This window comes from Microcaecilia unicolor, chromosome 13, assembly GCF_901765095.1.
Source record: "Microcaecilia unicolor chromosome 13, aMicUni1.1, whole genome shotgun sequence".
Classification (NCBI taxonomy): Eukaryota; Metazoa; Chordata; class Amphibia; order Gymnophiona; family Siphonopidae; genus Microcaecilia; species Microcaecilia unicolor.
Genome location: NC_044043.1, coordinates 75,403,100 through 75,425,491, shown reverse-complemented (window position 1 = coordinate 75,425,491; position 22,392 = coordinate 75,403,100). Strand labels below are relative to the sequence as shown.

The 22,392-nt window shown below is 44.7% G+C and overlaps 1 protein-coding gene across 1 annotated transcript in view; it reads right to left on the bottom strand.

The window, feature by feature from the left end:
• Positions 1 to 464: 464 nt before the first annotated feature.
• LOC115482402 (glutamate receptor U1-like) overlaps positions 465 to 22,392 on the bottom strand; it is a 52,184-nt gene continuing 30,256 nt past the window's right edge. The window contains exons 3-11 of the mRNA XM_030222150.1: positions 20,462 to 20,493; positions 14,822 to 14,884; positions 13,603 to 13,782; positions 11,290 to 11,516; positions 6,806 to 6,903; positions 5,217 to 5,437; positions 4,435 to 4,660; positions 1,945 to 2,192; positions 465 to 855 (exon numbers count right to left, since the gene is read on the bottom strand). Coding sequence (XP_030078010.1) covers positions 763 to 855; positions 1,945 to 2,192; positions 4,435 to 4,660; positions 5,217 to 5,437; positions 6,806 to 6,903; positions 11,290 to 11,516; positions 13,603 to 13,782; positions 14,822 to 14,884; positions 20,462 to 20,493 — 1,388 coding nt within the window. The 3' untranslated portion in view covers positions 465 to 762. The remainder of the gene's footprint in view (positions 856 to 1,944; positions 2,193 to 4,434; positions 4,661 to 5,216; positions 5,438 to 6,805; positions 6,904 to 11,289; positions 11,517 to 13,602; positions 13,783 to 14,821; positions 14,885 to 20,461; positions 20,494 to 22,392) is intronic.

The following is a 22,392-nucleotide window of genomic DNA, read 5'->3' as shown; positions in this document are numbered from 1 at the left end:
AAATGAAGACCTGAACTGAGCGTGCGTGAGAGAGCTGGCATTAGCGACTGAAGCATGCCTGCTGAATTAATGATGCTTGTTCAGCATAGGCGTGACTCAGGCAGGAGACATCTTCGGCTGGTAGGGCTTGGCATCCCCACCAGCCATGAAAGCAGAGAGGACCCAAGCCAAAAGTGAGGGGGCCTAGGTCCTCCCCTCCCCTCCCCTCCCCCAGTAGCTACACCACTGGATTACAGGCCTTTATTGTTAAAGGACTGCAACTGAATTTAAGATCACCATGTCATTATGACCAGGGGCTTCTTGTCTCACCGCTATACATAACCTTTCTTCAACCAGTTGGTAGCTCTCTCTACCCTACAGATGTATTTTAATGTGGCTTATATGTGTTACATTTAGTTCCTCATCCAGTTACTTGGTACTTTGAGAGTGGGAACACTTATTACACGATAGCATGATGTTTATAGTTCAAGCTGTGGAAGTGTGCATATGGTGGGAGGGGAATTGGGGGTTATCTCTATGGGTTCTTTCAAGAATGTGTAATGACAGGGACAGAAGACAACGTTGCTGCAACCAGTTGTTCTGAATATCATAACTCTCACTTCAAATTATCACCAAAATCTAGCTTACATCTCACATGACTGCATTAAAAAAAATGTTGCTATTCTAAAAGTAACACAAGGAGGGTGTTGGCTACAGTAAGGACCAGCCAGAGTTTACATGTTCAAAGCGACTTCTTTCTAGTGTGCCATTCCACCGAGCCCTTCATGGTTGGACTTTTTCAGTATTCTCCTGGCTTTCTGTACCCCCCTTGAACCGGCGCCCTAGCTCCTCAGACAAGGCAGAGCAGCAAGATTTCTGAAAGACAGAAGAAAACATTAGGATGAATATGGTATTGTGGAAAGATGACATATGTCTGCTCTCCTACTGTCCTACCACTGATCCTGAGTAGCAATTATCATACTGTGAATGGGTAACAGTAACAGATGTGATCATTACTCCTTCAATGGGCTAGAACATATTTCAAGTATTATCCACTAAAACTGGGTGGTTTATTCAGAAGCCAAATATCACATGACAATGTCTTACTATATAGCAACTCTTAAAAGAACGAATTAGGCCATTGTGTTCCAGTGCAAAATACTTTGAAATTGGAGCTTGTAATTATTATAGTAGCCTATGAGCTACCAGGAACCAAAATGAGCAATATTTGGCGAGCTGAGAACAAAAGCTGAATGTTTAAATTAGCAGGGCCCACATGTATAGAATTACAGTTTTTATAAATATATTTTTCACTTTCTCTCAGTAGAAGTTTTCAAATTGCTGACATGACTGATGGGAGACGGAGGGTTTCTCCTCCAAAGTTTGCTTGGTGTGGGGTGCGGTGTGTTTGAGTTTGTTCAGTATTGTGGGAGTTCTCCTTGGAGTTTGTGGGGTGTGGGATCCATCTCCTTGGGGTTTATTGAGTTTGTCACAATGGTGCACTACTGCTTCACTTCCCCCCCCCCCCCCCCCCCCCCACCAAGCACTCCCATTGCCTTGTTGCACAAGAAATTTGAAAAGTAAAACTTCCCTTGTGGACTGGATTCAGTCATGGGCAGGAAAAGTATGGTGGACTGGAAAAATTAGTGCCTTGGGCTACAGTTTTGGGATCCCTGCATTCAAACTTCTGCCTCTGCTACAGCCCGTTGAATTTAATTGGAACACAAAAGGGGGTACAAAAAGGGCATTTGCCCTGGGCCCCTATGCTACAGAGGGCTCCAAGCTTGCCTGAAGCTCAAGTAGATAAGAGTCTACTTGTGGGCTTTGTTCCCTCTTCCAAACTTCTGCCCTGGGCTCTGGCATGGTTAAAACCAGCCTTGACCCCCATACCTAGTAGGATCACCAGAACAGAACATGGAGTTTTCCACATCGACAGCTACTGAAAAGAAACGAAGATTCACTTACATTCTGTTGGCCTGCAGAGTGCCTTGCCTTGTTCACCAGTTCTATCAAAGACGCTATCACCCCCAGTACAAGACCAACAGCAAGAAGAAGAAAGATGCCACCCAGTGTTTGGGCTTGCAGAGGGACCCATCCAGTGCTCCCTTTCTCAGAACAACTACTTTGCCACCACTTTTTGTATAAGTAGTCAAGGTGTCCTGATTCACTTAGTGCCAAGACCTCAACAGATAGATTTTTGATCAGTGGTGAATCTAGAACACAACAGAACACATACGATAGGACATTTGTTATTGACTGCTTTGACAGTATAAATTTTCAAACAGCTGTATTGGGTCTTGGAGAGAATGGGATTCTTTGCAAATGTTTGAGTCTATTTATTGAGATTACCTAAGCATACAGAGCTTTATTTGATGGGTGCTCAATAAATATAATATACAAATAAATAAACATTATCCAAAGAAGGTATTGTATATGAGCTTCCTAGACCACTTTGTTACTTTTATAATGCAACAACCACAGAAGATTTGAAACTGCATCTTCATTGTCTAGTTGCAAGGGCCAATTAGGGAAGGGAATGGTTTTTACAACTGCACTTAAAGTGGTTTACTTTTAGGCATATTTTCAAAGCACTTAGCTTTCCAAAGTTCCATAAGTAGAGGAGTGTGGTAGCCGTGTTAGTCCACTCTTAAGGTTATCAATAGAAATCAAACAAAATAAAACATGGAAAAGAAAATAAGATGATACCTTTTTTATTGGACATAACTTAATACATTTCTTGATTAGCTTTCGAAGGTTGCCCTTCTTCCTCAGATCGGAAATAAGCAAATGTGCTAGCTGACAGTGTATATAAGTGAAAACATTCAAGCATTACTATGACAGTAAAATAGATACCATTGGAGATTCTACATGGAATGTTGCTACTATTGGAGATTCTACATGGAATGTTGCTATTCCACTAGCAACATTCCATGTAGAAGCCTGCGCGGCCACATTGGTGATCCGCAAGGGCCGACTTCTACATGGAATGTTGCTAGTGGAATAGCAACATTCCATGTAGAATCTATAGAAATCAAACAAAATAAAACATGGAAAAGAAAATAAGATGATACCTTTTTTTATTGGACATAACTTAATACATTTCTTGATTAGCTTTCGAAGGTTGCCCTTCTTCGTCAGATCGGAAATAAGCAAATGTGCTACCTGACAGTGTATATAAGTGAAAACATTCAAGCATTACTATGACAGTCTGACAGGGTGGGAGGATGGGGGTGGGTCGGAGGTAGGCATGGGGCCATCAAAGCATATCGTTGATATTCTAACAGGATGGGTGTGGATAGGTGAGGGGTGGGGTGATCAACAGAGACATACAGCTTTATGGTTTATAATGGGCTAGGAACCCCAGATCCTTGTTAAGTCCTTTCTGTTGGGACTTTAGAAGGCTAAGTGCTTTGAAAATATGCCAGTATATACAGGTACTTATTTGTACGTGGAGCAATGGAGGGTTAAGTGACTTGCCCAGGGTCACAGGGAGCTGCAGTGGGAATTGAACCCAGTTCCCCAGGATCAAAGTCTGTGGCACTAGCCACTAGGCAACCTCTCCAGGCTCCAGTATTTTAGGCTATAAAACAGCTTGCTTGCACTCCTACCAGTCAACTTTCCTAATATTTTTAATATATAGTATATGGGTATTGTCTGTCTATTTTGAGTTTGCAGATTCCTCCTGCTCTTTGCTAGCTCAGCTGGTATGAGGGCTGTGAAATGGTGCCAGAGTCCTTCAGTTGCACTTCCTAGAGATCCCTCCCTCTCCCCCCCCCCCCCGCTGGACATGGGTGGCTGCAAGGGGGGCAGGGGGAGAGGAGGGTCGCAGGACATGGGTGGCTGGAGGGGGGCAGGGGAGAGGACGGTCGCTGGACATGGGTGGCTGCAGGGGGGGGGCAAGGGGAGGGTCGGTGGACATGGGTGGCTGCAGGGAGGAGGTGAGGGGAGTCCTAAGACCAGAAAGGTGGGGGTGGAAGGGGGGCCTCAGACCATAAAAGGAGGGGGGAGGGGGCGCACACACACTCACACTCAGTCTCTGTCTATCACATACACTGTCTCTGACACTCTGTCTATCACACTCTCCATCTCTCACACACACTCTCTCTCTCTCAAACATACACTCCGAGGAAAACCTTGCTAGTGCCCATTTCATTTCTGGCCTTGTTTACTAGTATTCTATAATCCACAGGAAAAATTTAGGTTTATTCTATAAAGTAAGCCTAAATTTAGGCATACATTACAGAATACCCCAGGTGTATTTTTTTTCAGCATGAAATTTTCAGGCGCCATATATAGAATCTAGCCCATACCGTAAAACTGGTTTTGGCCCATAAATTGTAACACTGCTCAGTTGAAGAATGTTGACAATTGTCAATTTTAGGATCTAATGAGAACTAGTACCATGAGTTACTGATATCAGTGGAAAAGCCTTGAATGAGTGCCTCTGAAACTCACCCTGCGCAGCAGCGATACCATAGCCCCGTGCGCCAATAATCTCCGGAGCTCTAATTAAATCGCAATGTTTGGCTACAGCAAGATCCTGCATGACAGATTCTCCAAGAAGTGCATATTTGGATTCTTTTACACGCTGGACCCCCTCTTCAAAGGTCTTTACGTAAGCATAGTCTTTTCTCTTCTCCATGTGCTCATAGATCATTTGAAAAGTTGGATGTTTTGAATTCTGGAGTGATGTAAAACAAATATAAGTCAAATGATGCCCCAAAGTTGAGTAACTTAAGAACTATTGGTATTATAATGAGTATCATCATAGATGTATGTCCTCTAAATAACTTGGGTGTAGGTTTACTCTGAGAAATGCAAGGGCTAATTTTTGAAAAATTTATACTAGCATGCTTTTCCTCCACTAACAATCACTCTATAAACAGATTCTCTGTCACACATAAACAAGAAGCCAGTAGATTTGGGGTTTCACCAACTGAAATCCTGCACCTTATTGAAGTCTGGAATGGCAACTTTTTGTTATAAATCATAAATTTATTGGTTTCATGTTCATTTGTGATAGAGAATCTACTGTTGATAGGAAATCCCCCCCCCCCCCCCCCGAAGTTATGCTGAAATGGAGCATTATGAACAGACATGAGGGCTTCCAACATGAAATTACTGCCAAGAATGTAATTGAGGGCACCCCAGAGGATCTCTCTGGTGAAAAAGAAGAGGTGGTTTAAATACAATCTTTCTGTCATTAATTTTGACTCTACTATTAAAACCAGACATACCTTAAAGAAGTTATATGTGGAAGAGCCATTGAGGGTTCCAAACTCAATGGATTTTTGCTTCACGAGATCTTCGAAGGTTTGAATTGTTGGCATTTGATGGCTCTCATAGTTCAAAAAGGCAGCAAAGTTGGCAATGTAAGCAGCTAGGAGGACCACTGTAAATATCCACCAGACTGTGGCAATAATACGTGCAGAGAAGGCCTTAGGGTGGGGCTCCGCACCTACGGAGAAGATGAAAAATGCCCCACAGATTTCCCCGTTAACCCCAGTGATAGGCTGCATGAAGATATCACTTGATCACTTGTTTTACAAAAAGAATTTAAAAGGCCAAATAATTCTCCCTCCAGATTCTTAGGGCTATGGTAGTGGTGTACAGTTGTGGGGAGTGGGTTTTGGGGGGCTCAGCACACAAGGTAAGGGAGCTATGCACCTGGGAGCAATTTCTGAAGTCCACTGCAGTGCCCCCTAGAGTGCCCGGTTGGTGTCCTGGCATGTGAGGGTGACCAGTGCACTACAAATGCTGGCTCCTTCCACGACCAAAGGGCTTGCATTTGGCCAGGTTTGAGATGGCCGGTCCCGGTTTCCATTATGACCGAAAACCGAAGCCAGCCATCTCTAAACCTGGCGATCTCAACATTTGATCTAAATGTTGAGATTTGGCCAGCCCCGACCGTATTATCGAAAGAAAAGATGGCCGGCCATCTTTTTCGATAATACGGTTGGCTCCGCCCCTTTACGGAGCCGGCCCCGGAGATGGCCTCTAAGTACCACTGAAAATGACCGGTTAGCCCCAAACAGGCAATTTACCCATCCAGCAGCCATTTCTGGCTGGTTAAATCACATTCAATATGGTGTCCATAGTTTCTAAATACTTCGATTCCCCTTCATTCCACCTCCCTCCAAGCACTCCCGATTTCACTGTATGAAGGAATTTGGAATTCTGATTTTGCTAAGAAACAAGAGACCACAAGTGCTTGCATGCAACAACAACAAAAAAAAGCAGGACTGGGTTGATCCAAAAGGAGACCAGCTGGTAGGTCAAACATCTACTATTTGTCTACTAAAGAGAGAAGCAGAACATTAAAACTGTGAACAGCTTACCTTTTAAAATGTGACTAAAAAGAATTTAAGGGGTCTTTTTACTAAGGGTGCGTTGAAAAACGGCTTGCGGTAGTGTAGGTGCAGAGTTTGGGCACGCGCCGATCTATTTTTCAGCGCACCCGTAAAAAAGGCCTCTTTAAAATTCTTGCCGAAAACGGACGTGTGGCGAAATCAAAATTGCCGCGAGTCCATTTTGGGTCTGAGACCTTACCGCCAGCCATTGACCTAGCGGTAGACTCATGCGGTAACCGGGCGATAATGACCTATGCGTGTCAAGTGCCACTTGGCGCGCATCCGATACACGCATCCAAAAATAAAAATTATTTTTCGGATGCGCGTATCGGACGCACACCAAAAATGAAATTACCGTAAGAGCCATGTGGTAGCCGTGCGCTACCTCCATTTTTGCGCACGTTGGGCCCGCGTAGACGCTTACACGGCTTAGTAAAAGGGCCCCCTAAGCTCTCTGAAATGAAAATGACACTTACCTTGCAGAGTAAGTGCTCCAGCACCAAACCACAGACTATTAAGAAAAGTAAATTTGTTTTTCTCGCTCTGAGGCTCTTTCCATTCAATGGGGCTCAGCCTAAGGAGAGAAAACCAGTGTTACTCACATAACTCAGCAAAGCAACACAGCCACATACTGGGATCCTGATGCATGGTCATGACTTTTACTGGATGTAAACTCAAAGCTAAGGGCAACAGTGATTTTACACTGCACAGACAGATGCAGCAGAAGCCACAAATCAGTCTTAAAACCTGTCGGTGCTGAATATGGAACCAGTGCTTACAAGATGGGACATTTCATGCACTCTTTGCCATATGAATATCCACTGTGCTTTTAGGCATGGATACTGACATTGGACTCGATTCAGTAAATGGTGCCCCAATTTGGGTGCTGAAAAAAAAATGTACGCTGAGCACTATTCTATAAATGATTATTTGGATTTTACTCACACCTTTTTCAGTAGTAGCTCAAGGTGAGTTACATTCAGGTACACTGGTCACCACGCGTGTAGCGCATGAGCCTTTACCGCTAGATCAATGGGTGGCATTAAGGGCTCAGGCCGTTTATGGGCGTGCACTGATTTCATTTTTACCGCAGGCCCTTTTCCCGTACCATTAAAATAAAAAGCCATTTTTTGTAGATGCGGTTAAAAACTGGCCTGGTGCACACGTGCCTACATTACTGCAGGCCACTTTTTACTGCGGCCTAGTAGAAGGACCCCTAAATTTGTACTTGAGGCAATGGAGGGTTAAATGACTTGCCCAATATCACAAGGAGCAGCAGTGGGATTTTGAACAGGTCACCTCTGGATATCAAGACTGGTGCTCTAACCATTAGACCACTGCTCCACTCCAAGCTGGGATCCATGTCCAACGTTAGGCATGTTGATTTACGCCAACTGTAGCCTGCTATAAATCCTCATGCATAAATTAGGCGCAGATCCTCCGACTTCTATAATACAGCACTCATCTTTAGTGTGCACACCTGACCCACCCATGCCACTTCCATAATCATGCCCCCTTTTCAGTTACACACTAAATGATTTGCACGTGCCTCTTTATACAATAGCGCTTATCAAGATGTGCATGAAAATCCAAATTGTTGCCAATTAATACCAATAATTGATTGCTAGCACCCAATTATTGGTGCTAGTTTAGTTATTTGTTGCAATTGTATCCCACATTTTCCCACCTTTTTGCATCGTGCAGGACAACGTGCAGGACGTCAGACTCACAGAAACAGAACGAAGCCCTGCAGATCGTTGTACGTGCAGGACGTCAGACTCAGTCAGAAACCAAACGAAGGAAGAAGACTTCGGCTGGCGGGGGTTGGGGTCCCCTGCCAGCAAAGGTGGTAGGCGACGGCGATGGCGGGCGGGGGGGGGGTCGAGAGGGTCATCGGTGGGGGGGGGGTCAAAGTTGTTGGAGGTGTCAGCAATGGCAGGCGGGCAGAGGGGGGGGGGGTAAAATGTGCCCCCTCACCTTGGCTCTGGACCCCCCTACTGTTGAAGTCTGGCTACGCCCCTGCATTGAACAGTGCTGGCATACAATAGAAGAGTGCTTTATTAAGTGGACCTTTTCCATTTACTGCAGCTCTGAGATTACAAAGAGTACTGACAATGTTTTATTTTGATATTACTGCAGAGTGGGGTGGATTGGACATGGGGCCCCTTAATGTTTACTGTGGTTCTTCTTACTCGCCACTCAATATGTGGAAGACAATGCTGAGGGTGATGTTGATAAGGGAGGAAGGGAGAAGGCAAGGGGTTGGGCTAGGGCAAGAGTGGGTGAGGCAAGGAGTTGGGAGGGCCAGGTTTGGAGAGGAGGATCTTGGGGTTTGGGAGTGGTAGGGATTCTTGGGAGGGGAGAGGGGAAGACAGGTTTATTAAATGAATTTTCAAGGGACATTTTTGCTCACATGACAGCTGCACACTTGTGGTCTCTGGATTTGCAGTGTAATGTTGAGCCACAGCTCTTGCAATCTTATGTGGTCAGCCAGAGGAGCAAAAAGGTGGATAGTGTCTCCCATCGGGAAACACTTTACAAATTTGTGTTACAGTTATATGTATCACTGAGACATGCTTGTTGTGCGGGTTATACCACTCATGGATATTGCTCTAAATGTAATTCTACAAACACATCTTTGGGTCATATGTTTTGGAGTTGCTTGAGTGTTGGAAGATTTTGGAAGCACTCCCTTCAGGAGTGGTGATGTACAGTGAAAATTGACTCTTTGCATTTGTTTGGGCAGTTTATTTTAAGTGCCCCAGGGATTTTGTCTTTTTCTTTAATGAACTGTTTTATTTAGCCTTAAAACTAGGGTTACCATATGTCCGGATTTACCCGGACATGTCCTCTTTTTGAAGACATGTCCGGGCAACCGGGCAGGTTTTGCCAATCTGCCCGTTTGTCCGGATTTCTGGACAAACGGGCAGGCTGGTGGGCAGACAAATGGGCAGATTGCTAGCCGCCCTTCCCCTTACTTACTACTGCCCTGGTGGTCTAGTGACCTCTTCCGCCTTTGCAGCAGGAAAGAGCCCCCTTTTTCCTGCCCGGAGCGCTGCCCTGCACACAACCTTCCTGTTGCTGATCTCGGTGCCGATTCAAAATGGCCACCGAGAGTTGAAGTGACCTCGTGAGACTTCAAAACTCAGTGGCCATTTTGAATCGGCGCCGAGATCGGCAACAGGAAGGTTGTGTGCAGTGCAGCGCTCTGGGCAGGAAAGAGGGGGCTCTTTCATGCCCCGAAGAGGTCACTAGACCACCAGGGCAGTAGTAAGGTAAGGGAAGGGGGTGACGGGGAGGGGGGGTGGTGGGGTGTGTGACAGGGGGGAGAAAAATGTGACATGGATGGAGTGAGGGTGTGAAAGGGGTGGGGTGGGTGTGACAGGGGTGGGGTGGGGTGTGTGGTGGGGCGGGGCATGTGTCCTCCTTTTTGGGGGACAAAATATGGTAACCCTACTTAAAACCATTCTATTTTCTTGGACTCATCCAGAGGCCCCATCCACATCACTGGTGTACCTACCTGATAGAACAGATACAATTAGAGAGGCTGCTAGTAATTGACTTTCAAAGCCCTAAAAGTCAGGCTTTTCAAACTAATTGGGAGCCTTTTTGGCTATCTTTATCTTACCAAGCTTGCAGCAGACTATTAAACATCTCATGTTGGTTCTCGTGTTTGGCTGTGGATTGCATAACGACTCTACAGTGGTGGATAGGTGTCATCTGATTTAGGAATGGGGGAGATATGGAGGGAGAGAGGGGTTTGGTACTGGTTATCATTTCTTATTTATTTATTGGGATTTATTAACCGCCTGTATGAAGAGATTCACCCAAGGCGATGTACAGCAGGTACAGTTTAACATAAAACTTACAATTTTGTTAACAGTATGACAATAATAAAATAACCAAGAATAAACATAAATACAATAAATGAGGTAAACTTGAAAACAGTAAATTCAAACCTAATAATAGAACTGCCGTGAAGCAGTATCAAAAATATACACATTTAACAGCAGTGAAATTCAAATACCAGAGATATAATACAATGTTAGCATAATACTAATAATACACCTACTAAGCATGCATTAGAACATTCAACTAACATAGATATGATGCTAAAGATTTTCTACAATATGGCTTACCGTATAGCTGAGGAACCAAAAGCAGATATATGATGGGATCAAGATGAGTGCTACAGAGTCGGTTGGGATAATTTGATGGTTAGCTATAATTTGATGTATGCTTGCTTAGTAATAAAAATGATTGAAACTTAAATGTCTAATGACCAGTTAGTGCATGTCTAAAACCCAAAATAAGCGCCTTAATTAACTGCCAGTTTATGCACCTCTAGAACTTGAATAGAGGAGTAGCCTAGTGGTTAGAGCACTGGGTTGGCCAACAGGGAAGCCTTGTTTACATCCCCCTTCTGCTCCTTGAAATCTTGGCAAGCTATTTAACTCTCCATTGCCTTAGGTGCAAGATTAGGGGGTCTTTTACTAAAACTTAGTTTGAGTTACCTGCAGCAGGGTCCATAGGAATAAAATGGGCCCTGCTGCAGAACTCAAGCTAAGCTTGACCTCCTTAGATTATAAGCATTCTGGGACATGGAAATGCCTAGCATACCTGATGAAACTTTGCTTCTACTGAAAAATGTGTGAGCTCAAACAAAATATTAAAAAAAACACCTTAATATGCATTCAAGGAAACAAAACAAATGAAATCATGCCCCTAAATCTTTGTTGATCCAATGAAAATTATCACAAGCTAGAGAGATCCCTTTAGAACCTTTCACTACAGAATGAAGAATATCACAACCCCCAATATTCTTGTTGATATAAACCATGATATGCCACAACGTAAGTGGTAGGTGTGATGGAATCTAGCTTGCTAGATGCTTCCATGACTTGCTGAAGCTAAGGCAGGATCAGAAACATAGAGCGAAAGATGTAAATCGGTCTTCTACCTGCCCACAAGGAAGAGGCAAATGCAGGTGGCCAGATATGCGATGACAATGCTAACCCAGGTCTCCTTGCTGAAGGGATTCAGGAAGTGGAAGAAGAAGGGACCCTCGGCCGTAGTGTCCCTCTTCAACAGGATGCTGATCCCAGTTTGGATGAAGGGCTTGGTAAAAGATATGGTTTGCTCTCTCACTGAAGTGATGGTTAATGGAGCCACTGCTAGATCTGCTTCCTGCAAAAGAGTGAAATGCTCTTAGAGCATCACCGCAAACGTTCATAGAAACAGAAACATAGAAAAAATGACAGCAGATAAAGACCTGCCCATCCATGCCATCTAATATCCTTTTCACTCCCTTAAGGATCCTATGTACTTGTCCCAAGCTTGCTTGAACTCAGATACGGTCTTTGTCTCCACCACCTTCCTTTCCATGAAAACGTATTTCCTCCAGTTACTCCTGAATCTGTCCCTTTTCATCCTATGAACCCCTCATTTCAGAGCTTCCTTTCAATTGAAAGAGACTGACCTCCTACATTTATTCCATGGAGGTATTTGAACATCTGTAATATATCTCCCCTCTCCTGCTTTTGTACCACAACAGCCCAGAAGTAGCTCCCAGCCCCAGTGTGTGCCATTTCTGGCACTACAAAAATATTTTTATTTTTGTAGTGCTGGTGTTTACCAGTGGACTTTGATCCTGGGGAACTGAGTTTGATTCCCACTGCAGCTCCTTGTGACTCTGGGCAAGTCACTTAACCCTCTATTGCCCCTGGTACAAAATAAGTACCTGAATATATGTAAACCGCTTTGAATGTAACTGCAAAAACCTCAGAAAGTCGGTATATCAAATCTCATTTCCTTTTTCCTATTGGAGATTCTAGATGGAATGTTGCTACTATTGGAGATTCTACATGGAATGTTAATGTTGCTATTCCACTAGCAACATTCCATGTAGAAGCCTGCCCTTGCAGATCAGCAACACGGCCACGCAGGCTTCTGTTTCTGTGAGTCTGACATCCTGCACGTACGTCAGACTCACAGAAACAGAAGCCTGCGCGGCCGCATTGGTGATCTGCAAGGGCAGGCTTCTACATGGAATGTTGCTAGTGGAGGAGTAGCCTAGTGGTTAGTGCAGTAGACTTTGATCCTGGGGAGCTGGGTTCAATTCCCACTGCAGCTCCTTGTGAATCTGGGCAAGTCACTTAATCCTCCATTGCCCCTGGTACAAAATAAGTACCTGAATATATGTAAACCGCTTTGAATGTAGTTGCAAAAAACCTCAGAAAGGTGGTATATCAAGTGCCATTTCCCTTTCCCTTCCCTACCTGGCGGTAATTGGGTAGTGCCGTGTGCTGCCCAGTTACTGCCAGGTTAGCACGGGAGCCCCTACCACCACCTCAGTGGGTAGCGGTAAGTGCTCCCCCTTGAAATGGCCATGCGGCAAGTGGTTCGCTTGCCGCATGGCCATTTCTTTAAAAAAAAGATAGCCTTTTACCCGCTGTGGAAAAAGGGGACCTCAACGTGCATCAAAAAACATGTGCTGATGCCAGTGCAGGCCCCCTTTTACTGCAGCTTGGTAAAAGGACCCCTAGATCAGGGAACTCACTGTATCAGAGGAAAGATAGATTTTTATGCTTTGCACCTGAAAGCTGAAAGTGTTTTGACTAATAATTAATTTCTTCATTTACTGTTCATAGGGTCAATTAATGGCAGCTTTGACGCATGTAAGTGGCACCTACCTCTAGGTAAAATGGATTTGTTGTAAAGATTAAGAATGAGGACACCAGTAACAAAAGAATGTCTTTGCAAAAATGAGCCTGTTTTTTCCATAGTGGTTTTTAGGAATTGTTTCCCACTTTCGTTTTTGCAGTCTCTCGCAAAGAGTCGGTAAGAGTTAACCTGTTTGGGATTACTGGTAGTAAAGGTCTACGATGTTAACTGCTCATTTTTGTTAAGCCATTCTTTTGTTTCTGGCGTCCTCTTTCTTAATCTTTAGAGTAAATCCATTTTTGGTAGATAGTTTAGTTTGTCTTTTTGCTCTTCCAAAATTTACCCATCTCTAGGTGCCAGTCGCATTATTATTTAATTACTTATTCACCTTGGGCTTTGGCCTTTCAATCTTTTGACTCACCCTGATGAATTATGGAAGAAATTCTCTCTCTTTGTTGTGAGCAGCCCAGAGTCAATTTTCATTAGTCGGATCTGAGTTTCCAGTAGGTGCCATTTTTGAGAACTATAGTTAATTTGATTGAGAAATAAAAGCTGGTTTTCTACATCAAAGCCATCACAGCACCTGTAATATCTCCCCATGTAAAGTTACCTTTCGGATGATCTCGCCAACCATCCCATTCCAATTCCCGTCATTGTCCCGCATGCCATATCGTCCATCCTTCACCGTGGCCACCAGGTATTTGAATCCCAGTTTTTCGGAGAGTTTGCTCAGGAGGTCGATGCAGTATCCTTCCAGTTCTGAACCTTTACTCATGGCGAAGGGTCTCTCCTACAAGAAAACATTCTTATATTGTGAGTGCTTTGCTAGCGCTTTGGGAAGCAGTGGACTGGGTGAGAAATGACTTCCAATCGATCATGCATTGGGCGGTATTGCTTCCTTGTTGGAGATAACTGTAACAGTTCTAAATTCCTGAAACAAATATCCCCAAACAACATTTGTGACTTTTCATACCTGTTGGGAGGTAGCCAGAAATATAATGCAGATCCAGCTTCTAAAAGGACGAGGTTTCTGCTTTCATTTTAAAATAGTATGAACTTGCCAATGATATTCTTATTTTATTTTGAGTCATAAAAACTAACACAATATCATCTTTGTTGTTTTTGTGATTTTAGTGCATGCTAAAATGTTTTAGTATGTGCATTCCTCCAAATTCTGTAAAAGTTGCCAAAACTTATGTATGCAAATGTGGACGCGTGCCCAATTTGCACCCATAATTTAATTAAACAAGCTAATTAGTGCCAATAATTGGCTTTTTAACAAGCTATTATTGGCACTAATTCAATTTAATTGAATTGTACACATAATTTGGAAAAGGGGGTATGGAAATGGGAGGGTCATGGCCATTCCTAAAATTAATGCACATTGTTGTAGAATAACGGGAATATGCGCCGAAAGTAGGTGCGTACATTTGCATCACGTTTCAGTTGGTGCAAATGGCCGTTCCTAAAGTTGGGAGGGATTTCTGGACATAAGTCTAGTCGATAAACTGCACTTAACTTTAAGCGCAGCTTATAGAACAGCACTTTTTTCAGCCCTGATTTTTTTTGGCGCCATATAGAAACATGATAGTGGTTGCTGTGGATGGGGGCTCTTATCTACTATCTCCTCCTTTCCCTAAGAGATCCCATGTGCCTGTTCCACGCTTTGATGCAAAGAGTCTGTGTGAAACAACACACTTTATATCATGAATTTGATATTAGCTTGGCCTCCCCATTGTGTTAAGATTTAACCCGATCCCTTGCTCCTGCACCCTCCATCCCTGGACCTCCTGGATGACCATAGATGAATTTTCTTTGCCCTGCCTTACCAGGATGGTTGTCACGGTCAAAATCTGCTGGCTCTGTCTCTTTGATCTCCCATTCTTCTCAGTCTGCAATGGGAAACATTCAACACAAACATTAGAATAATAAAGGTCAGATAAGATTTTAAACATATCTTAAAGACATAAGAGTCCAGGAGCGTAGCTAGGTGGGGCCATTGGGGCATGGGCCCCCACAGATTTAGTCCTGGACCCCTCTACTTTTGACCCCCCCCCCCCCGCCACTTTTGACTCCCCCCGTCGCCACCGCCACAAGGCACATGCAGGCCATCAGGACTCACAGCACAGATCAGCGAACGCGCTGGAGACCGGCGCTCAAGAAGACTAAGGCTGGCGAGGGTTGGGGACCCCCGCCAGCAAAGGTACCTTGCGGCTTGGTCGACGGTGGCGGGTGGGAGTTGAAAGTGGCAGAGGAGTGTCGAGGCGGGGGGAGGCAGGCTAAAATGTGCCCCCCCCCCACCTTGGGCTCTTGACCCCCCTCCCATCGAGGTCTGGCTACGCCCCTGAGTAAGAATCAGCTTGTATGTGTGTATGAATGTGATTATGCCAAGGACCAGGGAAAACATGGTTCAAATCTCCCCTTCTGCTGCTGTTCTTGGGCATGCTAAAAATTGCATTTGAAAATGTGGGTGTATGCCCAACTTGTATGTGCAATTTAATTGAATAACAAGCTAATTAATGCTGATAATTGGCTTTTTAACAAGAAATTATTGGCACTAATTAGAATTAATTAAAATCTATGCACCTAACTTTACACTTGAGACAAAAAAGGGAGCGTGGAAATGGGAGGGTCATGGGCGGATCAGGGGCATTCCTTTTGGTTATGTGCATAATTATAGAATATGGTGGGATCTGCGCCTAATTTAGGCATGAGACATTTGTACTACGTTTCCATTGAACTGGCTATGCCTCAAGATTCCCGGGCATAAGTGCTATTCTGTAAACTGCGCCTAACTTTAAGTGCAGGTTATACGATAGCACTGAGCGTGTTTTTTTGGTGCTGATTTTTTTGGCATCACATATAGAATTTAGTCCTTAACGCTACATTACCCCAGGTAAACACTTACCCTCAGATTCTATATATCGCGCCAAGATTTCCATGTGGAAATTGAAGCATATTCCATAACAGTGCGTATAAACTAATTGGTTAACAAGACAATCAGCACTGATAATTGCCAATTATCAAGCAATTATTGACACTAATTGGCATTAATTTGAATTTACATGCAGAATTGTCTAGGTGTATTCCATAATGTGCTGCATATAAATTCTAAGTGACGTGCAGGGGCATAATCGAACGGCGCCGGCCATCTATATGGCCAGCGCTGTGAATTGGCGCCCCGACCGTATTATCGAAAAAAGATAGCCGGATATCTTTTGTTTCGATAATACGGTTGGAGCCGGCCAAATCTCAGCATTTGGTCCGGCTTTAGAGATGGCTGGCATTGGTTTCCGGCGATAATGGAAACTAATGCCGGCGATCTCAAACCCGGCCAAATGCAAGGTATTTGGTCGTGGGAGGATCCAGCATTTGTAGTGCACTGGTCCCCCTCACATGCCAGGACACCAACCGGGCACCCTAGGGGGCACTGCAGTGGACTTCAAAAATTGCTTCCAGGTACATAGCTCCCTTACTTTGGGTGCTGAGCCCCCCAAATCCCCCCCCCCCCCAAAACCCACTCTCCACAACTCTACACCACTATCATAGCCCTAAGGGGTGAAGGGGGGCACCTACATGTGGGTACAGTGGGTTTTGGAGGACTCCCATTTACCACCACAAGTGTAACTGGTAGGGGGGGATGGGCCTGGGTCCACCTGCCTAAAGTGCACTGCACCCATTAAAAACTGCTCCAGGGACCTGCATACTGTTGTCAGGGAACTGGGTATGACATTTCAGGCTGGCATAGAGGCTGGCAAAAAATGTTTTTTTAATTTTTTGGGGGGGTTGGGAGGGGGTTGGTGATCACTGGGGGAGTAAGGGGAGGTGATCTCCCATTCCTTCCGGTGGTCATCTGGTCAGTTGGGGCACTCTTTGGAGGCTTGGTCCTAAAAATAAATGGACCAAGTGAAGCCGGCCAAGTGCTCGTCAGAGCCGGCCTTCTTTTTTCCATTATCAGCCGAAGCCGGCCATCTCGTAACCACGTCCCCGTCCCGCCTTCTGTACCCTGCCGAAACGCCCCCTTTAATTTTGGCCGACCCTGCGACGGAAAGCAGTTGAAGCCGGCCAAAATCGGCTTTCGATTATACCGATTTGGCCGGCATTAGGAGATGGCCGGCCATCTCCTGATTTGTGTCGGAAGATGGCCAGCCTTCTCCTTCAAAAATAAGCAGGATAGTTGAAAAGGGGGCATGGAACAGACAGATCATGGGCATTTCTAAAATCTATGTGCATCGTTATAGAATACACCTGGCCTGTGCCTAATTTAAGTGTCGGCATTACACCAGGTAACTGTCAACGACTAAATTTAGTTGTGCATATGGACATTTGATATATTCTATAAACCATGTGGAAATTTAGGCTTATTCTATTTTAAAAAATGCCTAAATTGAGGTGTACTTTATAGAATGTGCTTAAGCAAATTTAATTTTGGCACCAAATGTTTAGGCATGATATAAAGAATCTAGTCCTTAAGGGGCAATTCAAAAAAGGTTGCCTGTATTTAGACGCCAAAATTTAGCCTGCTAAGTGTGAATTCTATAACAGCAATCACATGGATAATAAGTTGTTATAGAAAACTAGCATAAATCACCATTTACATATGAACATTTAGTCGCGGCCACACATAGCAGCTGTATGGCAGATGTAAATGACTGTAGTCTATAAGGTTAGTACATAAGTATTAGGCTCAACCCTGCTCTGCCCAAGCTGCTCCCATGTTCCCTTGCAGTTGCGCATGATAGAAACTGTGCATGACAATTATAGAAAAGCGAGCAACTGCACTTACATGTGTAAGTATGAATTAGTATCAATTAATACCAATTAACTGCAATTAACACCAATATTGGTTGTTAGCAGCAAGTATGGCCTAATTAAGGATGCCTAGAGGCTGACCAAAACCAAATTCGTGGCTAAAATAGCAACTTGGTTTCAGGTGGAATCGCAACTGAAATTGAAAATGGCGCCTCGCGGGTCTTCCTGGGCCAGCCACTGCTGCTGCCACAGCACACCTCTCCGGAAGAAGGCCGGCCAGCTGGCCACCCAATCCCAACCCCTTCACCCTCTCACCACCTGAAGGCCCTCTCCAGACCTACTTTTGCTTTATATAGCCTGGTGGTCTAGTGGCTTCTTCTGAGCACGAGCGATCCCAGTCACTGTTGCCACCGCAGGTTCCTCAGGACTTCCCATGACAGTCTCATGTAAATGCTGTGGGAGGTCCTGGTAGCCATTTTGGCTGAGGAACCTGCAGGGGAAAGAGCAACTGGGGACTGACCTTGCTCAGAAGAAAGCCACTAGATCACCGGGCTGTTTAAAGGTAGAACTGGGAGGACTGAGGGGTTGGGGACAGATGGCAGACCAGTCCAGGAGGACCCATTCTTTTCCAAGGGGGTAGCAGCAGAGAGTGATTGTGGGGGTGGGGATGGAAGTTTGGTATCAGCTGAAAATGCCCGAGGATTTTCAGCTGAAAACTGAATCCGGATTTCGGATCAGTTTCGGTGCTAAATTCGAAACCGAAATTTGGTCATCCTCTAAGGGTGCCACATGTATAACTGCCAGTGTTCTAGCTACTGTGAACTGGCTAAAGGAAGCAAACTTTTTATTTGAAGACTTGTAAACCTTGTTCTGAAGTCTGGCTAAAGCCAGACCTGTAAACCCAAAAAGAGAGAAAGAGAGGAGAAATTTACAGACTGTGTTTGGGATGTGGCAATCACAAGCTACAGACTATATTTTGGGCCCTGTCAGCCACAGGCCTGGTTAAGACTTTGTTCCCTGAAGTATGGAGATTTTACATTTGTTCCTGGGCCTCTGAAGTAACAGGCCTCAGTCTGAAGTTTAATAAAACACTTATTTCATGTTTACAACCTTGTCTAGCTGTGTTATTGTGAAAGCCCATCCTCAACCTCTATTTTTCCTAATAGAGGAAAGATCATAAGGTAATTAATTGCAAAGAAAAGTTAAAGGCATCAGATCAGAACCCTGGTCCGTCCAAGTGAATGAGAAGTCCCAAGGAGCAGGGCTCAAATTCCAGGTGAAACATCAGAAATGGTCACTATTTTAAGCTGAGCGAGTTAGGAAGCCATTATTATGCACAGAAGAGAGTATTTTAAAATGTTAGGGTTTCGGATGGACTGAGATTTATATTTTCTATAGCTTTTCTTAATGATCACCTCGTTCACTCTATTAAAAAGGGTGTTTTTTTTTAATCTCGGCCAACCAAAAGCCAATCAAGATGACACAATCTCCTCCACAGGAGTACAGCACTATTGTAATATACCTTCAAAAGAAGTGCAAAACAAACCTTTCAAAGGTTAATTTCATCAGAACATGCAGCTCTCTGAGAGCAGTATCAAGCAGAAGTATAACCTCAGTATAAAGAATCCAGTTTGAGTACACTAATGGTTAGAACAGTGACCCAGCGGCATAGCAAGAGCGGGGCGGTGGGGGGCAGCCCGCCCCGGGTGCACGCTGCTGGAGGGTGCAGAGAGCAGCCGTGCGCTTGTCGGCTCCGCTGGTTCCCTGCTCCCTCTGCCCTGGAATAGGTTACTTCCTGTTCTGGGGCAGAGGGAGCAGGGAGCCAGTGGAGCCAACAGGCGCGCGGCTGCTCTCTGCACCCTCCAGCAGCCAAGAATGCACCTGGGGGGGGAGGGGGTGTCATTGCACCGGGGGGGGAGGGGGGGCTTGATGCGCCGGGGGGATGGACGCCGCTGCACCCGGGAGGGTGATGCGCAGGGGCAATCCGCCCCGGGTGGTAGCCGACCTAGGATCGCCACTGCAGTGGCCTAAGAACCAGGGAAGCAGGGTTCAAATTCCACTACCATTCCTTGTGATCTTGGCCAAATTGCTTAACCCTTTATTGCCTCAGGTAAAAATTGAGGGGTTCTTTTACTAAGGTGTGCTGAAAAATGGGCTGTGGTAATGTAGGTGCGTGTTGTGGACACGCGCATATCCGTTTTTCAGCGCACCTGTAAAAAAGGCCTTTTTAAAAACTTTTGCCGAAAATAGACGTGCGGCAAAATAAAAATTGGCGCACAACCGTTTTGGGTCTGAGACCTTACTGCCATCCATTGAGTTAGCGGTAAGGTCTCTCGTGTTAACCATGCGGTAATTGCCTACGCACATCAAGTCGGGGGTTACTGCCCGATTTTCGCCACGAAGCAGAAAATAAAATATATTTCCGGGTGTGCGTAGCAGATGCGCATCAAAAATGAAATTACCACATGAGCCAGGCGGTAACTCCAAATTGACGCACATATTGGGTACCCGTGGGCGCCTACATGACTTAGTAAAAGGCACTCCTCAGGACATGAACCCTCCAGAGACAGAAAAATACCTAAATGTACACAACTTGCAGGTAGTATATAAGAAATTCTAATGATGAAATGCATCTTAGATTCTGTAACCAGCATGATCACTGCATTCCTATTCAGGATGAAATCGCTGAATTTTAATACAAGAAAAACATAGCAAACCTCATCTAGGACAGCTTGGCTTTCTTGAGCACCTGGAAATAACCAAACAAAATACGTTTTTTGAAACATTATTTTTGCAAGATAATATTTTACAAGTTCACATGGTTGCCCAGGGTTTTATGCAGGCAGAGAACAAAATGATATACACTTAAGCATTCCTGGAGATAGAGAATGAAAGGAATGTGGTAATGCTCAGCATGTATGCATGTATTTTATAAAATATACACACACGTGACAATTCTTACCAGCACATAGAAATACAAATTTCCTCCTGCCTTAGAACAGGGGTAACTCAGTGCAGCAGCTTTCAGGTAGGTTCTTTATAAAAGTACCTGGGCACCTGTGTGCCTTCCTTCCTAGGTGCCCTGATATAAAATTACTCTATGTGCAAGATGTCATTTGCTTGCCCTACAGATTGGGTGCAGGAATTGGCGCGAAGCATGAGCCTATAAAAGGAGTGTGCTCTGTATAGAATCATGCTTAGTGCTGACCTTTTCTGGCACCCATTTTTGAGTGTGATTTTGTAGAATCTGGCCCTATGTGACCTATTGATCTTACGATTCGTGGAGGCATATTTTCAGAGTACTATGGAGTTGCAGGAAGAAGGGCCCTGCCATGGCGGCGGGGACTCTTTTTAATGTAGACTCTAGGCCAGTGGCGTAGCTACGTGGGTCCAGGGGTGCCTGGGCCCCCGTAGATTTGACCCTGGATCCCCCTGCTGATGACCCTCTCGACCCCCCTCCCGCTGCCAACCCTCCCCTGTCGTCACTGTGGCCTACCTTTGCTGGCGGGGATTGGGGTCCCCCGCCAGCAAAGGTAGCCCACGGCAACGGCGGGGGAGGGTTGGCAGCAGGAGGGGGGTCAAGAGGGTCATCGACAGGGGTCGTCAAAGTTGGCGGCGGCGGGGGGGGGGGGGGGGTAGTCCCGAAAGAGTGAGCGGTAAGTGTAAAAGGGCCCCTTAGACTTACAAAGTTCTGTAATAACCTATGGAACTTTGTAAGTCTTAAGTGCTTTGAAAATAAGCCCCTCTTGGGATCATTTCTTAATGGCATGCACTAACGCTGATAGGGGGTAATGTTCTAAAGGTCGCCTGAAGTTAGGTGCCAGAAATATCCACGCTAAACCCGAATTCTGTATCGGCAATTATGTGCCTAATTGCTGTTCAAGAGTATGAGTGTAAGTCCATAATTACACACCTAACTTTAGGTGCGAGCAGTCAATGGTTGTGGTAAATACTCACACCTAACTTAGTAATTAGGTGCATAACTGCTAGTATTCTAGAACCCAGGCGTATAAGTTGCTAGGCACGCCCCGACCCACCCATGCCCCTCCCACATGCATGCCCCCATTGCAGCTGCAGTCTATGGATTTTGCGTGCACAATTTGTATTCTGACTATGGGCAGTTATGCGCAAAACTGCTAATTAGTGCCAATTAGCACCAATTTGATTTATTGACTTGATATATCACTTAACACTTCTGTAAAGTTTATCCCCGGTTATCCCCCTCTGAATATCGGCAGATAACTGGTTAAATGCAGCCATTCTGGCTAGTTAAATAGCACTGAATATTAGGGGGATAGAACATAGCAACAGTAATTATTCATAATTATAGCCAGTAATTGGTTGTTAATTCCAATTAGCAGCCAATTATCAAGTTATGTTTGTAATTGACACTATTCTATAATTTGTACACAAGTTTATAGAATTAGGCAGTTACACCCTAATTCTATAAAAGTCACCAAAAACTGTGCACGCAAATTTGGACATGCGTTCAATTTGCGCATGCATTTTAATTGAACGACACCCCTAAATTTTACGTGTGTCCCAGAAAAAGGGTGCAGAAATGTGAGAGTAATGGGCGTTCTGGGGCAATGCATGGGTGTATATTCCAGTTACATGTTTTTATTAATTGTATGTATATTTTTTTTGT